The 21,045-nt window shown below is 40.8% G+C and overlaps 1 protein-coding gene across 11 annotated transcripts in view; it reads left to right on the plus strand.

The window, feature by feature from the left end:
- Nucleotides 1-21,045, plus strand: part of ablim1a (actin binding LIM protein 1a) — a 135,164-nt gene that overhangs the window by 44,193 nt on the left and 69,926 nt on the right. For all 11 annotated transcript variants that reach the window (XR_009808122.1, XR_009808121.1, XM_061910703.1 and 8 more), the window contains one exon: nt 17,364-17,501. Coding sequence is in view for 9 of the 11 variants with exons in the window: in XM_061910703.1 (XP_061766687.1) it covers nt 17,364-17,501 (138 nt within the window). In the remaining 2 variants the exon portion in view is untranslated. The remainder of the gene's footprint in view (nt 1-17,363; nt 17,502-21,045) is intronic.

Raw genomic sequence — 21,045 nt, forward strand, 5'->3', positions numbered from 1 at the left:
GGCACGCAAACCCCTTGACCACAATAAGTTGGCAATCCCTCAGGGGGGGAAACATTAACAGCGCTGCCATATTTCCGACAGGGGAAACAGAAGCAGGCGTCTCGCACCACAGAATACTCTAGCCATGGTCGTGTGCGATACCAGGCAGGATTGAATGATCTTATTGTTGTACCAAATGCACACTTTGGGTAGCCACCCAGTATTGGCTGAGATGGTGCGTTGCCATTTAAGTCACTGGGTAGCTGAGCAGGCTCCTTTGGGGGAGCGCTTGTTGGGGGGACGGAGGGAGCTGGTGCAGGAGAAACAGTGCTTGCTGGTGCTAAAGGTGCAGTATTGCTAGCTGCTGTCCCTGATGTACTAGCAGTAGCAGCATTACTACTACTACATGCAGGAGCAGGACTAGACTTTTTAAATGCTCTGAAAAATGGATGCATTACAGAGCATTAACTTTCTCTTTGTGAGCTGCTGGAAGCTGGAGTAGAAAATAGGTAAGCTTGAACAACAACAGAAAAAACCCGCTGTGATTACATGAAGAAAAACAACAACAGTACAGGACTACAGCCTGAGGCGGGGCTTTACGTAGGGGTCTGTCAGACACAGGTCACTTGTCTTCAGTTTGTCACATGCAGTGGACGTGGGCCAGGGGCGCCGCCAGACAGATTTCACTGGGGCAAGTGCCCCACTGTTGATCTGCAGTGCCCCAGTAAAAAATTCCCCAATAAAAAACAACGCTTCAGAGTTTTAAGTCTGCATAACATAGACAACAGCGCACGTACTACTTAGTATGGTAATTGATTGCTACTGTATTCACTCCACGAAACAATGAGCACATGGCTAATTAATATGGTAATTTATTCACGTGTGGATCGAGACTAAGGTTGAGAGAGAGAGAGAGAGAGGGAGGGGGGGGGAGAATCACTGCTGAGGTAGGTAACGTTAGCCAACAACAATTTGTTAATTACATTATTTTGATTTTTGATTTGACTCAAACTGTAACTCCTAGATGGATTTAAGAAAGTTATTCGCCCGCAGCAGAGAAGAAGAGGCAGGAATGAGAGATGTAAGTGAAGTCCTAGCTAGCTAAGCAACATCATTGTCTTAAGTTGATGCTAAGTTAGCTAACGTTATTCCTTGTATCAAGACAATCATATTCATTTGCTGTACGAGCTGTCGGGGGAATTTCCAATGAACATGAAACATCATGTTGGTTATTGTCTGCTGGTTCTGCATCAATGATGATTTGGAGTAAGCATGTGTGAGTTGAGTGCTTCTCAAATGGTTTATCTTCAGGAAGAAAAACATTTTTCCATATCATCAAGTCGTGAGCCAAATTTTTAAATCATTCAAGTTTATTTCACAGAAAAATAGCACAGTAGACTTGTCTTGTTAATCGGTGTGACTTTGACTAAAATAATCTTGTTTTGTCACCAGAAAAATGGCTACAGCTAAAGCATCTGGTTTTGTTTCCAGAAAGAATAGTAACATTTCTGTATTTGTTTTCAGAAAGATGGCTGAAAATATCGGGTTTTGTTGCCCCGTTTAGATTTAAAAAAAATATATTTGGGGACGGCGTGGCGCAGTGGGAGAGTGGCCGTGCGCAACCCGGGGGTCCCTGGTTCAATCCCCACCGAGTACCAACCTCGTCACGTCCGTTGTGTCCTGAGCAAGACACTTCACCCTTGCTCCTGATGGGTGCTGGTTAGCGCCTTGCATGGCAGCTCCCTCTATCAGTGTGTGAATGTGTGTGTGAATGGGTGAATGTGGAAGTAGTGTCAAAGCGCTTTGAGTACCTTGAAGGTAGAAAAGCGCTATACAAATACAACCCATTTATCATTTATCATTTCCATGTCTGTCCTGAGTCCTCCTCCAACTTGTTAGTCGGTTTGCCTTTTGCTAAAATACTCACTAATAGTCACTAGAAAAATAGCTAAAATTATCTGGTTTTGTTGCCACAATTTGATTTTTTTCTCCCTAAACTTTTTTTTTCCATGCACACATCTGACTGCGACTCACTGAAAATGACACACAACCCACTTTTATGTCACGACCCAGCAGTTGGGAACCACTGGTCAACTGTATAACAGTTACTGTAATATTTCCATTATTATTATTTTGGCATTATTTTGTGATTATTTTGGCCTTGTGTTGGCATCGTCGTTAAGGAGAAGAAGGCGTGGCTGAAATAAATGTCTGTTTGAGAAAAATGAACAACTCGAGCCTTGATTAAGACCTTGGAGAGAGTAACACATAGTACACTTTTGGAGTGGATAGGCTCGGCGTGTATGCACATAGGAGTCACAGATGTGTCCTTTTTGTGTTTCTGCAAGATCTCCTTTGTCTATTTTGTCCCACCAACACTGACACACTCTTTTAGCACATGTTCTATGTCCATGCTGTAGATACTGTATATCTGACCGAAACAAAGGCAATGCGCAAATAAATATTTTATTAGAGCTTCCCTCTGTTGTCGAGTCCCTGGTGTATTTCCAACCTGCTAATATGCTTTTCAATTTTTATGAGTGTTGAATTAAAGAACATCTCGCCATCTCTGTCAGTTTTGTCATTAACCAACAAGGCAGGCACACATGTTGCAGGAGAATCTGTCCCCGGGGGATTAAAGACTTTCCTCATTGCCCCTCAGGGTGTCATCCGCAACCTTTTGTTATTGTCGACCCAGCGAGGCTCTGCTTATATAGGTTGAGTATGGAAGGGCTTCAGGGGTTAGGGGAGCAAACCCCCACAAGCCCCTACCTCCAATGCCTCTGCACCAGGCTTCGGGATGCTTTGCTTGGTTTGTGCTTTCTCAGCACCATCGGTATGTGTGTGCGTGTGCGTGTGTGTGTGTGTTCATTGTGTGTTTAGGCTCATATCAGTCATGTTATCCCTCCGCGATGAGGCATGGCAGATCACGCAGTCAGCACAGTCACCACTTCCAGCTAAGATAAGGAGAGGGCGCAGAGCCAAAGACAACGTTGTATTGCATATTTAAGGGAGAGGAGCTCTGTGCTGACTTTGCATTGTGTACCATGTGCTGACCTATTTGTAGTGTTATATAATATACATTCTAGAAAACATGTTATCACGTCGAGCAATTAATACAACATCACTTTTATTGCAATCATATGTCTGCTTTACAAAGAACTACTATCTTGGTTTGTATATAAACATATACTGTAAATGCCCCAATCCTGTAGCTTTTAGCCAAAGTCCTTTTTGTGTTGTTAATTTTTAATAAAGTGTGGTGTTGCGTGCCAGTTTGATCTATTTTGCCACAACTGTCTCCGCCTCTTTGCATTCTTTGCAGTCTTTGCTGAGGCTCTAAAACACTCCATACAGCATACAGGCAGCCTTGGAATGGAAAAACACAGCATTTCCCTTTCAAAGCTTAGTTTTGACATCACTTCTGTATGTGTCTCAGTCTTGGAATCTTGGAATGCAAGCGATGTCTTTCCTGCAAAACCCAAAACTAGTGAAGTTGGCATGTTGTGTTAATTGTAAATAAAACAGAATACAATGATTTGCAAATCCATCCGACTATCCATTTTCTACCGCGGGCGGAAGGCGGGATACACCCTGGACAAGTCGCCAACTCATCGCAGGGCCAACACAGATAGACAGACAACATTCACACTCACATTCACACACTAAATCCTTTTCAACGTATATTCAATTGAAGACACTGCAAAGACAAGATATTTAATGTTCGAACTGAGAAACTTTTTTTTTTTTTGGGAAAATAATCATTAATTTAGAATTTAATGACAGCAACACATTGCAAAAAAGTTGGCACAGGGGCATATTTACCACTGTGCTACATCGCCTTTCCTTTTAACAACATTCAGTTAACGTTTGGGACCAATTTTTGAAGCTTTTCAGATGTAAATCTTTCCCATTCTTGCTTGATGTACAGCTTAAGTTGTTCAACAGTCCGTTGTTGTATTTTAGGCTTCATAATACGCCACACATTTTCAATGGGAGACAGGTCTGGACTACAGGCAGGCCAGTATAGCACTCACAATCTTTTACTATGGAGCACGTGCAAAATGTTGCTTGGCATTGTCTTGCTGAAATAAGCAGGGGCGTCCATGAAAAAGACGTTGCTTGGATGGCAACATATGTTGCTCCAAAAGCTGTATGTACCTTTCAGCATTCATGGTGCTTTCACAGATGTGTAAGTTATCCATGCCTTGGGCACTAATATACTTCCATACCATCACAGATGCTGGCCTTTGAACTTTGTGCTGATGGTTATTTTCCTCTTTGGTCCAGAGGACAGAAAATCCACAGTTTCCAAAAACTGTTTTAAATGTGGACTCGTCAGACCACAGAACACTTTTACACTTTGCATCAGTCCCTCTTAGATGAGCCAGCGGCGTTTCTGGGTGTTGTTGATAAATGGCTTTTGCTTTAGTTTTAACTTGTAGTTACAGATGTAGGGACACATTGTGGTTACTGAGAGTGGTTTTCCGAAGTGTTCCTGAGCCCATGTGGTGATATCCTTTACACACTGATGTCGCTTTTTGATGCAGTACTGCCTGAGGGATCGAATGTCCATAATATCATCGCTATTGTGCAGTGATTTCTCCAGATTTTCTGAACTTTTTGATGATATTAGGGACAGTTGATGGTGAAATTCCTAAAGTCCTTGCAATAGCTCGTTGAGAAATGTTGTTCTTAAATTGTTCGACAATTTGCTCACGCATTTGTTCACAAAGTGGTTTACCCTCTACCCCTTCCTTGTTTGTGAATGACTGAGCATTTCATGAAAGCTGCTTTTATAACCAATCATGGCATCCACCCGTTCTTAATTATCCTGTTCACCTGTGGGATGTTCAGAATAAGTGTTTGAGGAACATTTCTCAACTTTCTCAGTATTTTTTGCTACTTGTGTCAGCTTATTTGAAACATGTTGCAGGCATCAAATTCAAAACGATTTAATATTTGCAAAAAGCTACATCGTTTTTCAGTTTGCACGCTAAGTATCTTGTCTTTGTAGTCTATTCATTTGAATATAGGTTGAAAAAGAATTGCAAATCATTGCATTCTGTTTTTGTTTACGATTTACACAACGTGCCAACTTCACCGGTTTTGGGTTCTGTATAATTGGTTGCGTCAAGATAGTACAAAGTGCAGTAGGCTTGCAACACGGTAGTGAAAGCCTATTCACGTTATCAGTTTTTTGAATTACAGTCCATGTGCACCATGAATCATCCTACATGACACTGTAAATCAGACGGAACACATTACTTACACGGTGATTACTGACACACACATTTACATTATTGTGCACAAGTCACAGGCCACCAGTGGAGTTGAATTATTGCAGTGACTGTACAGTACTATGTCTTGGTCCGTATAGTGTACAGGAGGGACATTCCACTGGCGGTCCAGGGGGAGAGAATGACACAATACCATCCCCCAAGTTCAGTTCAAAACTTGGGAGACTTTTTCACCAAATTCTTAAAAACATTAGAATGAACATTGGACGAACTTGGATCACTGTAAACATACTGCATTTAAAATTTAACCTGGCTAGCAATCTTAGAACACTGAGTCTAAACATAACTGTTGTGTTCCTCAATCTACCCCTTTAAATTCTCTCCTTATTGGCATTTACACAACCTTATTTACTTCAGATGCAGTCAGTAGACATGTATTCAACTTCTTTGTTACACTCCTTCGAGTTTCTCGAGGTTCCATTTTAGGTGCTCTCTTTTTCATCATTTCGGCCCTCACGCTCAGTTCCACAACTTGTAGGAGACTTATATTTTTACACCAGATTCTTCAATCAATCAATATCAATGTTTATTTATATAGCCCTAAATCACAAGTGTCTCAAAGGGCTGCACAAACCACAACACAAACCACAATGACATCCTCAGTAGAGCCCACATAAGGGCAAGGAAAACTCACCCAAGTGGGACGTCAGTGACAGTGAAAATGATGACTATGAGAAACCTTGGAGGGTACCGAAAGCAATGGATGTCGAGCGGGTCTAACATGATATTGTCAAAGTCCAATCCATAGTGGATCTAACATAACTGTGAGAGTCCAGTCCAAAGTGGATCCAATATAGTAGCAAGAGTACTGTCCAAAGTAGAGCCAGCAGGAAACCATCCCAAGCTGAGGCGGATCAGCAGCGCAGAGATGTCCCCAACCGTTACACAGGCGAGCGGTCCATCCTGGGTCCCGACTCTGGACAACCAGTACTTCATCCATGGCCATCGGACCGGACCCCCTCCACAGGGGACGGGGACAGAGGAGAAAAAGAAAAGAAACGGCAGATCAACTGGTCTAAAAAGGGGGTCTAGGCTAGAGTATACAAATGAGTTTTAAGATGAGACTTAAATGCTTCTACTGAGGTAGCATCTCGAACTGTTACTGGGAGGGCATTCCAGAGTAGTGGAGCCCGAACGGAAAATGCTCTATAGCCCGCAGATTTTTTTTAGGTTCTGGGAATCACTAATAAGCCGGAGTCCTTTGAACGCAGATTTCTTGCCGGGACATAAGGTACAATACAATCGGCAAGATAGCCTGGAGCTAGACCGTGTAGTATTTTATACGTAAGTAGTAAAACCTTAAAGTCACATCTTAAGTGCACAGGAAGCCAGTGCAGGTGAGCCAGTATAGGCGTAATATCATCAAACTTTCTTGTTCTTGTCAAAATTCTAGCAGCCGCATTTTGTACCAACTGTAATCGAGACCCGGAAATAATACGTTACAGTAATCGAGACGAGACGTAACAAACGCATGGATAATTGACCTACTCAGTGGCCTATTGGTTAGAGTGTCTGCCCTGAGATTGGTAGGTTGTGAGTTCAAACCCCGGCCGAGTCATACCAAAGACTATAAAAAGTGGACCCATTACCTCCTTGCTTGGGACTCAGCATCAATTGTTGGAATTGGGGGTTAAATCACCAAATGATTCCTGAGCGTGGCCACAGCTGCTGTTCACTGCTCCCTTCACCTCTTAGGGGGTGAACATGGGGATGGGTCAAATGCAGAGGGAACATTTCACCACACCTCGAGTGTGTGACTGTCGTTGGGACTTTACTTTATTGTCTTCCATCTAAATAATTTAGGTTTTGTTCTCAAATATTCCTGTATCCAGAGACTTAATTCCTGAATTTACAAAAAATAACAAATGCTTCGCCAATTCCTTTTTCTCTAGTTCACCAGTGATATTGTAACTTGGAATAAACTTTTTCCCACCATGGTGGTAAGGATTAGTATCTTGGAAGCGGCTTTATAGTGTGAAAGGATGGCGCTTCCATTGCAGGTTGCCCTCAAATTTGTGCCGGTGTTTAACAAAGGATATGGGAATGTAATTGTGTCTCCATGAGCGTGCACTGGGCCGCAGCTCATCAGCTCATCACTGATCAGTTAAAACAGGCAAATATCTGCTCCGATCCGATTCCATGATCGTGACCAGGACAAGAATGTAAAGTCTCTTATTCAAAATAATACAACACCTTTCTAGTATTAAAGCCTTCCTGGGTCAGAAATAATATTTGGTGTTTCCGTTTTTTATTTTATTGCTCTTTTGCTAACAGTTTAGCCACATTTGGGGTATTGCTTATTTATCACAGTGGGACACTAAAGTACTGTAACTATATAATGGATTTATTTCTAATTACAATCTGGTAAAAGAGAATAGGCCCGATCTACTAAAATCTATATAACACACGCTAAACAGCATATGCAAACTATGAAATTGTGTGTACTATCAGTGGGCCTGTTGCGTGTGATCTAATTAGACTGCGTGTACGATTGATACCAAGTACAAAAGTGGCATAGACCGCCTTATCTGAATGAGAATTTTTTTTTACTGGCATTATGTGCCAATGGAAACACATTTCTTTCTCCTGCACATAGCTGTAATGTAACACATCTTCTGCAATACAGAATCACAATCTAGACAACAGAAACTATTATAAGCATGCCGTGACAGGGCAATTTGCAGGCAGGCGGTGGCTCAACACAACACTGCAGCGCAGTCATGCTTCTGGAATAAGCCAAATGCAAGAAAAGTCATATTGCAAGACATTTTTTCAATATTATTATATCTCCTATATGAAAAAATTAACGGCATTTAAAGGGGAACATTATCACCAGACCTATGTAAGCGTCAATATATACATTGACGGTGCATAAAAAAGACCATATATTTTTTTAACCGATTTCCGAACTCTAAATGGGTGAATTTTGGCGAATTAAACGCCTTTCTGTTTATCGCTCTGGAGGGTATGACGTCAGAATGTGACGTCACCGAGGTAATACAGCCGCCATTTTCATTTTCAACCCATTGTAAACATTGGGTCTCAGCTCTGTTATTTTCCGTTTTTTGGATTTTTTTTGGAACCTTGGAGACATCATGCCTCGTCGGTGTGTTGTCGGAGGGTGTAACAACACTGACAGGGAGGGATTCAAGTTGCACCACTGGCCCGAAGATGCGAAAGTGTCTGCCGCCAGACCCCCATTGAATGTACCAAAGTGGCTCCACATTTTACCGGGGATGACAGACATGGCACAGAGATGTATGGATAACCTGCAGATGCTTTTGCAATGATAAAGTCAACGAAATCACAAAGGTGAGTTTTGTTGATGTTGACTTATGTGCTAATCAGACATATTTGGTCGCGGCGTGACTGCCAGCTAATCGATGCTAACATGCTATGCTAATCGACGCTAACATGCTATTTACCGGCGGTGCTAAAGCAGACATGGCACAGAGATGTATCGATAACCTGCAGATGCATTTGTAACGATAAAGTCACAGAAATCACAAAGGTGAGTTTTGTTGATGTTGACTGCCAGCTAATTGATGCTAACATGCTACGCTAATCGATGCCAACATGCTATTTACCGGCAGTGCTAAAGCAGACATGGCACAGAGATGTACGGGTAACCTGCAGATGCATTTGCAACTATATTACGTTTCCTTCCATCCACATTTAATGCGAAAAAAACACTTACCAATCGACGGATTTAAGTTGCTCCAGTGTCACAAGATGCGAAAGTCCTGATCGTTTGGTTCGCACATTTTACCGGCGATGCTAACGCAGCTATTCGGCCATGCTATGGCTATGAATAGCGTCAATAGCTATTCGCTCAATAGCTTCAGTTCTTCTTCAATACTTTCATACTCCAACCATCCATTTCAATACATGCGTAATCTGTGGAATCGCTTAAGCCACTGAAATCAGAGTCTGAATCCGAGCTAATGTCGCTATATCTTGCTGTGCTATTCGCCATTGTTTGTTTACATTGGCAGCACTGTATGACGTCACAGGGAAATGGATAGTGGCATCGCAAATAGCGAAAATCAAGCACTTTAAAGCTTTTTTTTTAGGGATATTCGGAGACCGGTAAAATTTAGAAAAAAACTTCAAAAAATACAACATGCCACTGGGAACTGATTTTTATTGTTTTTAACCCTTTTGAAATTGTGATAATGTTCTCCTTTAAAAAAAAAAACATCATACACCAAAATGCATCTATTCAATTTGTTTGAGTAAGCTCCTAGAACCAACCAGCAGCTATAAAGTTATAAAAATCTTATTGCTAAATAGACAATCGATCTAATATTTTCTATTCATGACAGTCCGAATGTGACACACACAGGACGGTCACAGCAAGGATTCTCTGTCCAGCGGACCTTGCACTGCCTCCATCTCCTTTATCACAGCCATTTTTGTGTGTCTGTGTCAGTTTGCATGTAGCTTTCAGACGTACTAAATAAAGACGCAAAATAGAGCCCGCATAACAGCTTCAGCATTGATAAATCACAGTGTGCGTGTTGAATAATTATATTTGTATTTTATCATCATCATTCTGATAATCACCATATGTTATATATCTTCATGAATTAAGACGCTAAAACAATTGTGCTCTCTATTTTGCACATTGAAAGGGGAACTGCACTTTTTAAAAAATGTTTGCTTACCGTTAACAATTATTATGAGAGACAAGACCACACGTCTTTTACTTTTGTAGTATTGTAAAAATGGTTAAAAAATTTACTTGCAAGATGTGGCTTATGGGAGTCACCATTGTAGCCTTTAAAGCCCTCTAAAACAACTTCAAAACGGTCTATCAATGTTTTATATACACACTGCAAGTATATACATATATATATATATATATATGTATATATATATATATATATACATATATATATATATATATATATGTAGTAACAGACACATTCAAAACAAAATGTAGTATGTACAACATTTACCGTATTTTGCTCATTGTATGCATTACCGTAACTTCTTCTCTCACCACATGTATTTCCGGTTCCATAGCCGCCACGTCTGTCTTCTGGCAACAAATGTGTGTTCTTACTTCCAGAAACAAAGGTGTGTGTGCCTTCTAATCATGGCAGACCTGGTATGGAAGACGAATATTTTTGGACAAATGAGAATTCACAACATTATCTTGTTGAAGCTGAACATATGGGGGAGGAACTTCTGGTTATAGAATTAAACACAAAGAAAGGCTGAAATGTTGGAGCAGACGGAAGCTGAGAGAGTGAGGTCGGTGTTGTCACACCTGGGTGAAGTCTTCTCTGGGTTTCGTCTGGTTTCATGTTTTTTCATTTCCTGTTTTATTTTGAAATGCTGACTCTACCTCTCGTTTCAGATCACTTGCCCTTCCTCCTGTTTCACTGGTCTGACGTCCTTCCTGATTGTGCCCACCTGTGTCACCCTCCCAATGTCTCACCCTCCTCTTGTCCTGTGCCAGAGTGTTTTCGTATCTTTTGTGCGTACCTCCAGCGTTCCATGTCCACTGTCAAGGCCAGAACAGGACTCTGAACACAGATGCAGGATTTTAAGAAAATATATTTATTTGGACAAGGGAAAGGGTCCAAAAGGGGAGAAACTAAACAGGCTATCAAAACAGAGCTTACCTAACCTCTAAACTAACAAAAATCTCAATAAACTCAAAACGCTCCAGCAGCGGAGGGAAAAAGGTGCTAAGAATACCAAATGCAAAATACAACAAAAAGCGCTCAAACGGAAGCAATGCTAAGAAGCTAATCTTACCTGACAAAAGGTTTACAAACAAATAAACTCCCGTGGATAAAAAGGGTACAAAAACGTGGCAATGACTGTGGACATGGAACGCTGGAGGTATGCACAAAAGATACGAAAACACTCTGGCACAGGACAAGAGGAGGGCGAGACATTTATACACATGAGGGAGGGGGACACAGGTGGGCACAATCAGGAAGGACGTCAGACCAGTGAAACAGGAGGAAGGGCAAGTGATCTGAAACGAGAGGCAGAGTCAGCATTTCAAAATAAAACAGGAAATGAAAAACATGAAACCAGACAAAACCCAGACAAGACTTCACCCAGGTGTGACAGGTGTATGTTGACGCTGTAAATGTGGAACTTGGAGCCAAGCTGTGCTGACATAAATGGATTGCTTACCCAAACCTAACCGGAAATAAAAAGCCAGTTGGACCAAACAGACAATTTTCCATCAAGTGAATCACTATAATATTGATCATGATACATGCAGCACATCATGCTATTGTTATTACAATGACAGTACATATGCTGTCCAGCTAGCTGTGTACAAACAAAACATGAAACGTAGGTTAATACTCTACAGATACTGTAATATGATTGTTCACGTTTTTCAGTCAGTACAGATTGGTGTCCTGTCGCATTGTGTTGTGCATTACAAACTCAAAAGCCAGTCAGCTGTTCACACAGGAGCTAGCTTACGGCTAACACCGTAACATGGTGTCACAAGACAATGTGTCATACTTGCCAACCCTCACGATTTTCCCGCCAGACTTCCAAATTTCAATGCCCCTCTGAAAAATCTCCCGAGGCAACCATTCTCCCTAATTTCTCCCGATTTCCACCCAGACAACAATATTGGGGGTATGCCTTAAAGGCACCGCCTTTAGCGTCACGTCCGCTTTTCCTCCAAACAAACAGCGTGCCGGCCCAGTCACATAATATGTGCGGCATTTACACACACATAACTGAATGCAAGCATACTTGATCAACAGCCATACAGGTCACACGGCGGGTGGCTGTATAAACAACTTTAACACTGTCACAAATATGCGCCACTCTGTGAACCCACACCATACAACAGGGGTAGGGAACCTATGGCTCTAGAGCCAGATGTGGCTCTTTTGATGACTGCACTTGGCTCTCAGATAAATCTTAGCTGACATTGCTTAACATGGCAAGTGTTTAGCTCGGTTGGTAGAGTGGCCGTGCCAGAAACTGGAGGGTTGCAGGTTCGATTCCCGCTTCCGCCATCCTAGTCACTGCCGTTGTGTCCTTGGGCAAGACACTTTACCCACCTGCTCCCAGTGCCACCTACACTGGTTTAAATGTAATTTAGATATTGGGTTTCACTATGTAAAGCGCTTTGAGTCACTAGAGAAAAGCGCTATATAAATATAATTCACTTCACTAAGGAATAATTCCGCTGGTTATCACAGTGTCAAAAATAACGTTCAAAATATAAAAAATTCTCATGCATTTTAATCCATCCATCCGCTTTCTACCGCACCTGCTCAAGAAGTCGCATTAGTGGTAAGAAGTATTTTCTTTATTGTTGGTTAGCTTCAGAATAACAATGTTATTAACAAGAATAAGAGACCTATTATTCTCTAAAAATGTTGGTCTTACTTAAAAATGCACGCATTTAGTTGTAATCAGTCCTAGAAAAGAAATTATGTGGCTCTCACGGAAATACTTTTTAAAATATTTGGCTTGTGTTTCTCTCTCAGCCAAAAACGTTTCCGACCCCTGCCATACAAGAATGACAAACACATTTCGGGAGAACCGCTGCACCGTAACACAACATAAACACAACAGAACAAATACCCAGAATCCCTTGCAGCACTAACTCTTCTAGGACGCTACAATGTACAACCCTCGCTACCACCAAATCCCTCTCCCCCAACCCCGCCCAACTCAAACCCCCCCATCCCCCATCTCCCGAATTCGGAGGTCTTAATGTTGGCAAGTATGCAAAGTGTTACTACGCTAGAAAAATAGTTCCTCAGTGTTCGCTCTTACAATAACAATGTCGCTACAGCTCGGTTATTATACAGGTTACGAACGTAAATTAAGTATTGTTGATGGTTTTTGGATGCGTTGTTAAAGTGATTTTGAGGCAGAATGGATTGCTCCCATTAGCCGCATTATTAGACACCTTGACCAAGCCGTGGAACAATTCGCTTTTAAGAAACGTAATCTTGCACTAAGGGAGTTTTTAATATATCAGTTTTTGTTATCAGGTTTGCATGTGTTTTGATACACACAAACCTTTAGTAGCACAGGCACAAGGTGTGTTTTTGCAGTGCACAAATACCCAGATGGCCCGTGGTTTGGAGGTGCAATGTCACACTCAAAGCTGCTGAGTCTTTACTGTCCGGTTCACCCAGAGATGACTCACAGCCCTGCTGAGTGTAATTACATCTGCGGGGAGGTGCACATCCCCACATTCGTACACCCCTCATCCTATTCAATCTCTGCCATGTTTTTCTCTACAAGAAAGTGATGCGCAAATAATTAGTTGATTGCTCATACAGGATGGACTGATGAAATGTGGTGAAATATACAGTTTTTGTTTTTTACTGAACCAACTTCTAATATTACAGAGCTGCTGCAACAGTGAAAGTGCAATAGTCGTGACCATCAATAGTCTGAGAGAGTCTCTTCGCTCTTCGACCATGATGCTATTTCTGTGCTTTCAACCTTGCAGACTAATGATTTACAGCACAAAATAATGTTCTCTTGGTGCAAGTGGGAGTGCACGCTTTGCACAGCTTTGCATATAACAGTCAAGGAAAGGGACTTTTTAAATGACCAATGGAGGACATTTCACTAACAAGTTATTTTATATATATGTTTTCTCCTGAAAATAGTCGTGGCAGTCATAAGCGGAAGAAAATGCATGGATGGATAATCGGTAGATATTGGACTGTACTTGGAACACCCCCTTTTCATCGCCAGTTGCAGCCCCTTCTTGGTGGGCATCATGTACAGATCTGGTGCCCATTTCTTAGTGTTCTTAGCACGAGAAAACTATTATTTTGATCATTTAATTACATGTTATTGTTACTCTGGTCCATGATTACTTCAAAACTGATATGGCTAACAATAGGAGTAAAAAAATATATAAAATAATCTCCATTTCCAGAATGCACAGACACCATAGCCTGTCTTTTCTCATGTTCTTTCAGCATCTTGTGGAAAATAGCAGTAGAAGACGATGATAAAATATAATACTAGCGGCTTACCTTCTATTTGTCTCGTTTTTCAACATGGCGTCTGTTCTTCTTTCACCGTTTTTACGCAGGTTCTGACTCAGTTTTTCTCGCCTCGAGGTTGCTTCTGATTTTTCAGGAACTGGCTTCAGTACTTTACGCTTTTTGTATCCAATTGCTGGCCTACACATATTTTTTTTTCAATGTCAGACTCATTAAATGATCGCTCAAGATCGCTGCAAATTTCACTCCTCTCGCTTGATCTGTCCCATTTTGCGCGAGTCGATTTGACTGGAGAGGTCCATATTTTCTTTATAATCCCATCATTTGGAAATGTATGCAGGCTAACTCCTTCTTGAGTTGTATTGCTACTATTTGCAACAATGCATCTGACAGCCATATGTAATAATTCCCTGAAATGCCTTAACAATTTTGTGATTCAGGATGAAGATGCATGCTACCAAAACATATACTACACAATATAAAATTACATCCAGACTTCTGTAGGTGACATCAGGAGGCTGATGCTGGCCCGCCCACATTTTAGAGCAAAAAGTTGGCATTGCAAAAATGTGCAGAAACTTGTTAAAAACAATCAGAATGTATCTATTTAGGTAGAAATTGTACTTACTTTTATGTACAGAACTATGAAATAAGTGCCTATGTTTCAGTATTAGAGGGGCACTTTAATGTTCTTGCACGATCTATCAATAAATCAATTAAAGTTTATTTGTATAACCTCATAATCACAAGTGTCTCAAAGGGCTGCACAAGCCACAACGACATCCTTGGCTCAGATCCCACATCATGGCAATCAGCTCAATGGGATACAATGAGAAACCTTTGGAGGGGACCGCAGATGTGGGGTTCCCCTCCCCTGGGCCACCAGTGCAATGGACTTCAAGTGGATCTAGTTAATAGTGTGAGAGTCCAGTCCATAGTGCATGGGGCCAGCAGGGGATCATCTTGAGTGGAGACAAGTCAGCAGTGCAGAGACGTCTCCAACTGATACACAGAGGAGTGGTCCACCCCGGGTCCCGACTTCGAACAACTAGCGTATCGTCTGTGGTCACCTGATAACCTCTCCATGCAGGAGAGGGCGGCAGAGCAGAAAAGAGACGGCAGATCAACTGGTCTAAAAGGAGGGTCTCTTTAAAGGCTAGAGTATACAAGTGAGTTTTAAGATGGGATTTAAATGCTTCCACTGAGGTAGCATCTCTAACAGTTACCGCTAGGGCATTCCAGAGTACTGGAGCCCAAATAGAAAACGCTCTATAGCCCGCTGTTTTAGGGCTCTGGGAATCACTAATAAGCCAGAGTTCTTAGAACGCAGATTTCTTGCCAGGACATATGGTACAATACATCCATCCATCCATCCATTTTCTACCGCTTATTGGTACAATACAATATACAATATATTCTACTAGTGTTAGAAAAAACAACTTCATGCAAACTGAGCGCTGGATGTTGCATTGATGTCTGCGTCACCCCATCAGGGAAGAGAAAGTGTTGCTTCTCCTATAGAGCAACATAATTTACTATTGTATGACTGACAATAAACTACATAGAAAAGAAAGAATAGAGACATTCTGTTCCTTCCAGTCTTTCATCCACTTGCTGGTTTCAAAGGAAGCCTGTTGTCATCTTATTTGAGTAGAAGGTCGGGGTCTGCAGATTGTCAAATATTTGTAAGTCTTTCAGACATATTTTAACATCCAGTTTAGGATGAAAATTGCACCAAGAGTGATTTGATCAATAACCTTTTAGTATACTGATCAAGTGAAGTGAATTCCATTTATTTAGATAGTGAAACCCATGATCTACACCAGGGGTGGGGAACCTATGGCTCTCAAGCCAGATGTGGCTCTTTTGATGACTGCATCTGGCTCTCAGATAAATCTTAGCTGACATTGCTTAACACGATAATATTGAATAATTCCGCTAGTAATCACAGTGTTAAAAATAACGTTCAAAATATTGAAAATGTTCATGCATTTTAATCCATCCATCTGTTTTTCTACCATACCTGTTAAAAAAAAAACATATTAATGGTAAGAAGTATTTTATTTATTATTGGTTAGCTTCAGAATAATAATTGTCAAGCTTACCCCTGACAGTTTGTTTGTGTTTTACTTTTTTCCTCTGTGTGTAGTATTTCCTGTCAGCGCTCTTATTTTGTCTGTTTCCTGTGTTTCTCCCTGGGCGATTTTTCCCCTCACCTGCGGCTGATTGGCACCTGGTGTCAATCAGCTCGCTCCGATTTTGACCCGTCTTCACATCCAGTCTGAGCTGGGTTATTGTCGTTCCTACTTGTCATGTTGTGTCAATGCAGCGTTGCGGTAAGCTATATTTGGTTGCGGTTTTTAGCTTACTGTCTCTTGTTCCCTGCTTCCAAGTTGGTTTGTTCATAGCCAAGTTTTTTATCCGCCTCGTGCAGGCTTTTTGTTTGTACCCTTTTGGTTTTGTTCTTGTTTTAGTATTTAAAGACTAAATCATGTTTACCTGCAAAATGCCTGTCTCCTTCTCCGCATCTAGGGGTTTGTCACAAACTAACTTTGACAATAATGTTAATAAAAAGAATAAGACACTTATTATAGTCTAAAAAAAGTTGGTCTTACTTAAAAATGCACACAATTAGTTGTATTCAGTGTTAAAAAATATTATATGGCTCTCACAGAAATACATTTTAAAATATTTGGCTTTCATGGCTCTCTCAGCCAAAAAGGTTTCCGACCCCTGATCTACACCCTTTTAAGGTACATTTAAACGAGTGAGGGTGACACTGGGGTCAGGTTCGATTCCCAAGCGGGAATCGAACCTGGAACCTTTAAGTCGCCTCAGTACATTCTATGTTTTGACTGGTGTTTGTGTAGACCGTCTTTTCAGGGGGCCTGACTTGTGCTGACTTGCTAATTGTTTTCCTGCAACAGTCTCACAGCAGTTGGTCTTACATTTCACGTTTCGGTGTATGTGTGTGTTTGGAGTATTTGTACTCGGACCACTAACAAGTTCAGTGATGTAACTGCAGACTTTCACATCGAGCAACCAGGGTGAGTCATCGTCATCGTTGGGAGCTCTTTAGCAATACTAATGTGTCTTATTTTTTTTGCAGTGGCCCATGTGCAGGAGACACACCATCGTTCCACAGAGAAGCCCCTGATCCAGTGCTTTAAGTGCGGGCAGCCATGTAAGGGCGAGGTGCTGCGGGTGCAGAACAAACACTTCCACCTAAAGTGCTTCACCTGTAAAGGTACATTAACACACATCTGAATTAAAAGGGCACAAACCTCAAGGTGTCATATTACATGATGCACATATTGCGAAAGATAAACTCCGTATGTGTATGTGAAAGGCACTCCGCCACATTTTTTTCACATCTCCAACAATTGTGTGGTCACTGATGTAAAGACAAAAAGGACTTGTCGCTCAATTTCGGTTTTATTTCATCCCAAAGTTGTGTGATGGAGTTGAAAGCACTGTGTAAATTGAGAGCGGTGTCGCGACGACAGACGTAAAGATTGTTGTAAGGTTACCTCAGGATGTGGAGACATGATGGTGGTTGCAGTCAATAGTCCTTGAATTAGGCTCAATGATTTCCATGCACATAGTTAAGGTTCTTACATATACTATGAGCCTGATTTACTAAAGGTTTGGATGTACTAAAATATAATAGCACGCTTAAAGCTGATCTACCAACTTATTAACGAACGAACTAACTAACTAACTAACTAACTAACTAACTAACTAACTAACTAACTAACTAACTAACTAACTAACTAACTAACTAACTAACTAACTAACTAACTAACTAACTAACTAACTAACAAACATGTGCAAAGCAGTTTGTGTCTCATAGATGAGCAAAATAAGGCATGCAATCCATTTTGCGTCTCTGTTTTCATTAATATGCAGAATATATGCTGATCGTGAAAGCAGCCACAATACTGGGAGGAGAAGATGCAAACATAAGTATTTAGCATGCACAATGTGATTTATCAACACTCATCACCGTTTTGAGAGCAGTATTTTGCCTCTTATTTCGCTCGTGTCAGAAGGACGTGGAAACTGACAGTTCCACACAACGCTGCAAGATCAGTGCTTGCGCTGCACAGGCAGATGAGGGACATATGAGAATCTTCTGTCCTATGTGTGTCCGTCAGCATTTTGGACAGTTAGAAATAAAAAATATTAGACACATTGTCTATTCAGCAACATAATTTTATAATTTTATAGTTGCAAAAGGACTTAAGAGGCTGATCATGAATTGATTTACGTGGACCCCGACTTAAACAAGTTGAAAAACTTATTTGGGTGTTACCATTTAGTGGTCAATTGTACGGAATATGTACTGTACTGTGCAATCTACTAATAAATGTTCCAATCAATCAAAAAAAATATATATATATTAGTGCATTTTGGTGTCATTTAGTATTTTTTAATGATGTTTGGTTTTCTTTACATCAGGGTTGTCAAACTCATTTTAGATCGGGGGCCCCATAGATAAAAATCAAGTCCCAAATGGCCAGACTGGGAAAATCATGGCAGGAGAACTTACAAATAAAGACAACTTCAGATTGTTTTCTTTGTTTAAAAAAAGAACATGCAAATTCTGAAAATGTATAAATCATAATGTTTTTTTTTACACTTACATGTTGCGGTTAATAGTATTCAATCTTTATTTGTACTTATTTATACTTTCTGAATAAATGATGTACCTCCAGGTACTCCGGCTTCCTCCCACTTCCAAAGACATGCACCTGGGGATAGGTTGATTGGCAACACTAAATTGGCCCTAGTGTGTGAATGTGAGTGTGAATGTTGTCTGTCTATCTGTGTTGGCCCCACGATGAGGTGGCAACTTGTCCAGGGTGTACCCCACCTTCCCCCCGAATGTAGCTGAGATAGGCGCCAGCACCCCCCGCGACCCCAAAAGGGAATAAGCGGTAGAAAATGGATGGATGGATGGATGGATAATTTTAACCAGTAAACTCATTGGTGTTAATTTTCAATCTATCAAGTTAAAAAAAAAGCAAAATCAAATTACAGGATGTTATTAATGTAGTTTGCTCATTTTCCTGGACTGGTGCACTATCATCATGTTTTTTTTTTGTTTTTTTTTTTACATATGTAGCCTAATCTACAATGATACAAAAAAAATTGCCATTGCCACATCAAGGGGACACATTTAGAACAGCAGTTTCTTTCATTAAAAAATTTCGGCTCATTTTTATACTTAGCGAACTCATCCTGCGGGCCTGATCCAGCCCTCGGGCCGTACATTTGACACACCTACTTTACTTCCATTATGTATTAATACAATATTTCTTGTATTAAAAACTTATTCTAGTATGCATTTTTTTGCACCTTGAGTGTAGTAAATGTAGCCTCTCTCTAATGAGAGCTCCATTGGTGGTAAAAAAAAAAAAAGAAAAGTCTCCTGCTTGTTTGAAAATATAACAAAACACTGCAGGTAGGAACATGATAACATGAATGTGCAGTAAATGAGAATGTCTTTGTGGTGGTGCCCCATCTAGTACTCGCAAAAATCCTCATTTAAATGGGGCTATCTGCAACACTTTTCAATTGCACATGCAGTCGTAGTAAATCACACGCAACATGCTCGCTAATTTTATAGATTGCACATGCTGTTGAGCACGTGGTATTTGGATCTTAGTAAATCAAGCCCTAAAGCTGCTATTCCACTTACACTATAAACCCTTTTAGTTTCTAAAAATTGTGATGCAATACATCACTTTTTGTAGGAAGTGATGGTCACCGTCACAAAGATCAACCGCCACTGGCCCCTCAAATCGGTTAGTTTGCAAGTTAAGCTCATCATCCCTGAGCTCTAATACAATTACTTCTTGTTCCCTCACTCCTTCTCATTCATCCGCAGGATTTAGCGGTGCTCGTTGCATAACAATGATGATGTTATCGCCCACATCTAAATATTTTACCCCTTTGCTGTGTCATGTCCCAAAGCCCATTAAATACACAAGATGCAGGACTGGCACACAGTTATTCTCATTTTTGCAGTTAAAATATTTTAATTATAGATGTTACCCTAGCAGCCTAGCTTGAATTGTAACACTGTGTTTATGCAAGAGATGTCAGTTAATGTAGCTGTGTGGTAGTCAACCTTTGTTTAATATTTTTTTGGGTGCAAAATAACACATTTTACATAATCAAAACATGAAGACACAAACCACTCCTGGTTACAATCCAACCGGGAATTGATTATGTTGCCTACAAACAGTGCATTAACTCTGCACACCAGGAGAGTGATGATATCAAGGGAAATTTTATATTATATTCTCATATATGAAGGAGCAAGAACGGACTAGAAATGTCTGCAGTGACATTTCATATGAAGCTACCTTTCATTCATAAATGTTCATTTTGCATGCACCTCTTCAAACAATATGGGGCCCCCTCAAAAATTACGGATGCGGATGATCTACTAAGACTGTGTGCACAATTCAAGTTGAAGTCGTGCAAATTTAAATTAATATTTTTCTTGTACTAGTAGTTTGCACCACCATGGACGCCCTCTTTCACTTTACATTCACCGCATAATGCCCCAAACTGTGGTGTTTCTTACCCATAGGGCCCTTTGTTGAGCGTCTCCGGAAGGGCAACAAAAAAATATCTGTTTTCTCAGTTGTTGTTGGTATGGGTCGCAGCAGTACTCAGTTGTAATACACTTTTCCAACACATTTGGGAAACAAACAGAAGACTTTTGGAGCTAAAGTCATAGTAAAGTAACTTAAGCGCAAAAATTATGACCATAGCGG

This window comes from Nerophis ophidion, linkage group LG09 (assembly GCF_033978795.1).
Source record: "Nerophis ophidion isolate RoL-2023_Sa linkage group LG09, RoL_Noph_v1.0, whole genome shotgun sequence".
Lineage (NCBI taxonomy): Eukaryota > Metazoa > Chordata > Actinopteri > Syngnathiformes > Syngnathidae > Nerophis > Nerophis ophidion.